This window comes from Vombatus ursinus, unplaced genomic scaffold (assembly GCF_900497805.2).
Source record: "Vombatus ursinus unplaced genomic scaffold, bare-nosed wombat genome assembly UNPS02014777.1, whole genome shotgun sequence".
NCBI classification, from domain to species: Eukaryota; Metazoa; Chordata; class Mammalia; order Diprotodontia; family Vombatidae; genus Vombatus; species Vombatus ursinus.
This window is the reverse complement of record NW_020954555.1, coordinates 3126542-3133313: the sequence shown is the minus strand read 5'-3', so window position 1 is coordinate 3133313 and position 6772 is coordinate 3126542. Positions and strand designations below refer to the sequence as shown.

Below are 6772 nucleotides of genomic sequence, written 5' to 3'. Positions count from 1 at the left end.
TACCTCTAAGGACTTAAACACTTATCTAATCTAACCTACTAAAGATAAGGCTGGGAACTTAAGAGCTGGGGAATGGGGAGCAAGTAGGAAGACAGTGCCTACCCTCAAGTTTACAATCCAATGGTTTAGGACAAAGATGGCCTCTGGCAAAGAGTATCCGTCCCAGTTCTGGACTGGAGAGCCACTGTGTAATTATTTAATAATAATCATGATAACATTTATATTTATATTTAGGGCAGCTAAGTGGAGAGCCTGGAGTCTGGAAGACCTAAGTTCAAATCCAGCCTCAGACACTTTCTAGCTGTGTGACCACGGGCAACTCACTTAAATGCTGTCTGCCTCAGTTTCCTCAACAGTGAAATGGGAATCATAATAGCACCTACCCCTCTGGCTTATTTTGAGGGTCAAATAAAATAATCATAAAGCGCTTAGCAAGGTGCCTGGCACAGAGCAGGCGCTTAGTAAATGCTTGTGCCTTTTCCTTCCCCACCTAGAACTGGCAAGGACCTTAAGTATCATCTAGTCCCCCTCCACCCCGCAGCAGGAGTCATCTGAAAAGGGGGGAAACTGAGGCGCGGCCGGTGGCGCGGGGACTTGCCTATGCAGGTAGCCCAGGTGCAGGAGGTGCAGCAGCGCCAGGAGGCGGCCCGGGTGCGGGCTCGGGTGCAGGTCGGCGGGGTCTCCGCGGTACCAGGTCCAGCTGAAGAGCTGCTGGGTGGTCGAGGCGAGGCCCAGCGCGGCCAGCTGCAGCGCGGCCCACAGCAGGCAGCCCTGCCGCGCGTACTGGCCCGCGGCCCATACGTCGGCGCCCAGGTCCAGCACGAAGGCACCCGTGCCGAACGCCGTCAGCAGCAGGTCGCGGAGCCGGCAGGCGCGGGGGGACCCAGGCATGGCCCTTCTTCCTCCTGCCTCCGCCGGCCCCACTCCAACCCACGGCTCTGGCGGGCCGGGTCAGTATGCGGCAGACAGGAATGAGGAGGGGATGTCCCGCCCCTTCCATCTCGTCCCCTCCTATCCCGCGACGCCCCGCCCCTTCCATCTTGTCCCCGCCTATCCCCGCGATGCCCCGCCCCTTCCATCCCGTCCCCTCCTATCCTCTACGTCATGACCCCTTCTCTTCCTCCTCCCCTCCCCTTCTCTACGGGGCCCGCCCCCTCCCTCCTTTTCCTTGCAAGAGCCCCGCCCCTTTCACATCCTTATGTCCGGGTGGGGTAGGGAGAGGGCTCTCTCCCGGCCCCTGGGACCGCCTCCACGGGGCGGGGGCGGGATCAGGCATAATACACCTCCTCCCCCAGTGGGGCGGAGCCCCAGGGAGCTCCTCCCTGGCCCTCCCCTCCCCAGCCCGGCCTTTGGGGCGTTGTTTTTCAGACTTCACGTGCTCCTATGGGGGAGTGTCCAAACGGGGAGGCGCTTCAGTGTCCCCCTCGTAGCAAAGGGCTGCCACCCCCCACCCCGTGAGAGTGAAGGAAAACACTTTTTGAAACGTCGAGGGTGTGAAATTAACCACGTTCCAGGCCTCTGTTGGGTCTTCGGTTCCGAGCCCTCGGTCCAGGCATCTTGCTCCTGGAGAGGCCGGTGCAGGGGCCATAATCACCGGCCCCAGGGCGACGGTCGCCTGAGCTACAGGACCGGGAGGGACCTCAAGGGTCATTTAGAACGGGTGAAACTGAAACTGGGAAATATTTAACAAATAAATACAGCCACTGCTGCGTTTTAGAACTAGGCCAAGGTGCGTGGGGCCGGCACCCTGGGAGCCTTACGCATGCATCATACTGGAGCTCAACACCACGAGGCCAAGCCTCTCTTTCTTCCTCATCTGAAAATGAATTTTTTTTTAAGGGGGTGGTGGTTCTGGAAGGGGGAATCAGGAAAGGCTACTGTAAGTCAAATCAACAAACATTTATTGAGCACCTACTGTGTGCCAGGCGATGTGCTAAGCACTGGGCATACAGAAGGTAAAAGTCAGTCCCTGCTCTCAAAGAGCTCCGTCTAATGGGAGGATGACTATGTCCAAACAATATACACATGGGATAAACTGCAAGTAGTCACCCAGGATTAAGGGAAATCAGGAAAATCGTCTCACAAAAATGCAGTTTTAGCTGAGATTTGAAGGAAGCCAGGGAAACCGGGAAGTGGAGATGAGAATGAAGAGGAGGGAGAGTATTCCAGGCATAGGAATGGTCGGGGCAGAGGCCTGGAGTCTGGAGATGGAGAGGGAGGGTCTTGGCGGCTGTATAGAACTGGAAGAATTCGAGGCTGCAGTCAGGAGGACCTGAATTCTAACCAACCTGATACTAGCTGTGGGAGCCTGGGCAGGTTCACTTAATTTCTCTCTGCCTTGGTTTCCTCCTCTGTCAAATGGGGATAATGATAACACCTACCTCCCAGGGTGCCTGGGAGTTGCAAATGAAATAATATTTGTAAAGTGCTTAGCACAGTAGTAGCTTACACGGTAGGGATAGAGTAGGAGCTTACTAAATACTAAAAGCAGATTACTTGGAGCAGGAAGACTGGGAAGGTGGGAGGGGCCAGCCATGAAGGGCTTTCTCAGTCCCCTGCTCTTTCCACGTGTATCCCTTTGACTCCCCGGCAGCCCCAAAGGTTTGGGCTTCAGAAGCTCTGTGCCTGTTCTGGGCCCTCTCTCCCCACGACGCTTCTCTCCCGCTGGGGAGTCAGAGCTCACATCAAGTGAAGCCCCATCATCAGGCAGAGGAGGAGCAAGGACCCCGACAGCCCACAAGGGCAGCTGGCCGACTCGATGCACTTTTCATAGTTTGCAAAGTCCACCTCCCTCACAGCACACAGGTGCTCCACCCGGCAGCGCTGGTCACAAGGGTCCAAGTCATAGTTGACGGAGTTGTACTGGTAGTATCTCTGCAGGGCACAGTTATCCTGCGTAATCTGGTCCAGCACCCGCTGCATGGAGGCTGCTGAGCCGTCCTGGGCCTGGAAGGCTTCAGTCAGTCGGTACTCCTTCTCCCACCTTGGGGCGTGCAGGTTGGCATGGGTGAGGTTTAAATAGTAAGTGACCATGTCCTGAAGAGGCAAGAAGAGCTGCAGAAGTCAGCTATGGTCTGGTGAGTGACTAGCCAAACACTTCCAGCCCCCTCTCCACCCATCTCCTCCTTTTCATCCTCATCTATCTCTTCCTCCTTCTGCCTCAAATGCCTGTAGCACTTAATGTATATTACCTAATGCTGAAAGGCTCAATTGTGATATTATAATAATAATAATAATAGCTAACATGTATTTAGTGCTTGCTGTGTGACAGTCACTGTGCTAAGTGCTTTACAAGTATCATCTCATATAATCTTCACACAACAACCCAGGAGATAGGTGCTATTATTATCCCCATTTTGCAGATGAGGAGAATGAGGCAGATGGAGGTTCAGTGACTTACCTGGGGTCACCCAGCTGATGAAAAATCTCCTCAGTCTGGACCTTCCCTCCCTTCCAGGGTGCAGATCACAACCCAATATGAGTGGCTTTTGTCCTCCCATCTGGTAATGCCCTGGGTGGCCTGGACACCGAGGACCAGCCAGGCCCAGTTCAGTTCACCTTGGGGGCCCTAATGGGCTGCATGCCTCTCTGGCTTTCTCAGTTTCCTGTGCCTCTGTGTCTCATTAGAGTGTAAGCTCCCTGAGGGCAGAGACTGGCTTTCTTCTTTGTTCACCTCTGTTCCCCCAGCTCTTATACTGTGCTGGGACACAGTGAGTGCAGTCATCCAGGCTGCAGGCCATGGGGTCCCCCTCAGATCCTCACTCTCGTCCCCCACCCCGTTATCCAATCAGTGGTAAAGTCCTGTCATTTCTACGCTCCTCTCTCCTACAAACCCCCTTCTCTCCTCTGCCCTGGCCACCGCCAGATCCAGGCCTCACCGCCTCGAGTCTGGGCCAACCCCACTGAGGCCATCTTCCACTTGGCTGTCAAACTGATCTGCCTAAAACACAGATCTGACCATGTCAATAAGCTCCAGGGTCTCCCTATTACTCCAGGATCAAATAGAAGACCCTTTATTTGGCTTTTAAAGCCCTTCATAGCCTGCTCCCTCCCTACCCTAACCCCAGGTTCACAGATCTGGGGGGAAGAGGAGAAGCATCTATTAACTACCTACTAGGTTCCAGGCACCAGTACTAAGCATTTTATAAACAATCACATTCTCATAACATCCCTGGGAGGGAGAAGTTATTATTATCCTCATTTTGAGGAAACGGAGGCAGACAGAGGTTAATTGTCTTGCTTGGGGTCACACAGTTGGGCAGGTGCTAAAATCAGGTCTTCCTGATTCCAGTCCTCTGGAACCAAGAATGTCAGAGCTGGAAGGGAGCTCAGAAGCCACCAGGCTCTCATTCTGGAGTGGAGGAAGGCAAGGCCAGACGCAGAAACGTGACTCACAATCAGACAGCTAGTAAGTGGCACTTACTATTAGAACTCTTATCATTAATATTATTATTATTACTCAAACCCAGGCTTTTGGGCCCCAAGTGCAAGACTTGCTCTTTCCACTTGGGGAGACATGTTAAAAAGCTGGTTCTTTGTTTCTTTAGAATTATTAAGAAATTCTTTTGGCGGCAGCTGGGTGATATAAAGGATAGAGCACCAGCTCTGAGGACCCAAGTTCTAATTTGGTCTCAGACCAGACACTTGACACTACTAGCTGTGTGACCCTGGGCAAGTCACTAAACCCCAATTGCCTTACCTGAAAAAAAAAGAAAGAAAGAAAAAGAAATTCTTTCCATAATCCTCAGAGAAGCCCCTTGGAAAGGTGGGTGAGAAATGGGTGAGAAAAAGGTTTGTCTAAAGGAGATAGTTTAACCAGTCCGTTGCCTCCCCACCCGTAGGAAATGGCCATAGCAGCCACCTATTAAGATATTGATAAAAGAAAGTCTGTCCCTTTGTTTACTTACTAGATGCTGGTGGATCTATTCTATGCACTCATAGAATGTTGGGTCTAGAGTCAGAAAGATTTGCGTTCAAATGCAGCCTCAGATACTTATCATCTGTGTGACCCTGAGCAAGTCATTTGTCTGCCTCTAACCTCTGTTCACCTCAGTTTCCTCAGCTGCAAAATGGAGGTAATAATAGCACTTATCACCCTGCAGAGCTGTTGTGAGAGTCAAATGAGATACTTGTAAGGCCCTTCTCACAGTTCCTGGCATATAGCTTTTTTTCAGTCGTGTCCGACTCTCAGTGACTCCATTTGGGTTTTTCTTGGCAAAGATATGGGAGCAGTTTGCCGTTTCCTTCTCCAGCTCATTTTACAAATAAAGAAACTGAGGCAAACAAAATTAAGTGACTTGCCCAGGGTCACACAGCTAGTAAGTGTCTGAGACTAGATTTAAACCCAAGTCTTCATGACTCCAGCCCCAGAATGCTCAATCTGGGAGGGGAAGCCTCTCAGGGTTTCTGGCCAAAACAGAAACAACTGCTATTTACATTCACTCTGAGCTAATCAGGGCCCAAATAATGACCTAGTGGGGCTTGGCCTATTACCTATAGCTGACTAGGTAAAAGAGGCCATTCTCTTACCAGGCCTAAATCACTGAATGGGCATTGCTTCAGGCAAACTGAGACCTGGGAAAGACCTAGCTTAAAAAGGCCAAGGTCTCCCACTGCATCCAGGGCCATCCCCAGTCATCCTGATCTATATCTTGCCAGGGACCCAGATGGCTCCAGAGGAGAGAGTGAGGCCGGTGACCTTGCACTACCCTCCCTCACTTAAATCCAATTCACTTGCAAGTCACGGCATCACCTTCCTGATGTCATGGTTCTCTTCTAGAATGAAGGAGACACAACAACAACCCAGAAGGCTATCCACTGAGCCACTACCTACCTCAACACTAAGAGGTACGTCACAAAATATTGGCCAAATGCTGTGGATTTAGTTTTTTGGCCTCAACAACTTGTGAACCATCTGCTGAGATACTGGGGGGGGGGGGGGCGGGGCTGTGATTTGTGGGAGTGCAGAGCCAATTCCTCCCAATTAAGTCGGCTGCTGCGCCCCTCCCTCCAATCCTTCCTGTCATTTGTGACCAGGGAGCCCTCCTCAAGGGACCTCCAGCTACGTCTGTCTAGCTACCACCCCAGTCCTCGGCCCCCCTTCTCAAACAGGATCCCCAATATCAAAGCTGGATTGTCAGCCAGCTGAGGCACCGTCAGAAGGGCTGAGGGCCTGTACCAAAGGGATGGCTCCATGAACAGATCAAAGCAGACGGATGACAGATGCTGTCTGTGGTGGAAAAACACGATTTTGTAACTCACTTGCTGTGTGGGGTAAATGTGTGTGGCCTTCAGGAGCCCCCTACTGCCTCAAAAATAAAACTTCTCAGACTTCTCAGTTTGGGATTGGAAGCCCTTCACCTCCGGCTCCCACCTCCTTCCTAGATTCATTCCGCATCATTCTCTTTCATGCAATCCATATTCCAGCCCAACTGACCTACCTGCTGTTCCCAGAACATGGTGCGGGTGCCTCCTCAAAAGCTGTCTCCCTCCTCACCTCTGCCATTTAAAGTCCCAGAGTCAAGGTTCAGCCAGTGCACCACCTCCTGTGGAAAGCCTGCCCATGCCCCCAGTCCTGAGGGTCCTTGTTCCCCTCCTCCAGGGGTCTGAAGTTTGCAGGTTTACATGTTCCCTCCCCATAGTAGAAAGGAAGCTCCAGGAGGACAGGGGCTGTTTCTCACTGTTGTCTTTGCATCCCCAGCACGGAGCGCGCACACACACGCGCGCGCGCGCGCACACACACACACACACACACACACACACACACACACAC

General features: G+C 52.2%; 2 protein-coding genes across 3 annotated transcripts in view; both read right to left on the bottom strand.

The window, feature by feature from the left end:
• The window catches only part of LOC114045035 (XK-related protein 8-like), a 9107-nt gene extending 8186 nt beyond the window's left edge, over window positions 1-921 (bottom strand). The window contains exon 1 of the mRNA XM_027864821.1: window positions 599-921. Coding sequence (XP_027720622.1) covers window positions 599-891 — 293 coding nt within the window. The 5' untranslated portion in view covers window positions 892-921. The remainder of the gene's footprint in view (window positions 1-598) is intronic.
• A 1223-nt stretch (window positions 922-2144) lies between these two features.
• Window positions 2145-6772, bottom strand: part of LOC114045031 (acid sphingomyelinase-like phosphodiesterase 3b) — a 43668-nt gene continuing 39040 nt past the window's right edge. The window contains exon 9 of one of the 2 annotated variants that reach the window (XM_027864817.1): window positions 2145-3036. In XM_027864817.1, coding sequence (XP_027720618.1) covers window positions 2680-3036 — 357 coding nt within the window. In that variant the 3' untranslated portion in view covers window positions 2145-2679. The remainder of the gene's footprint in view (window positions 3037-6772) is intronic. The other variant, XM_027864818.1, reaches the window with a different exon arrangement.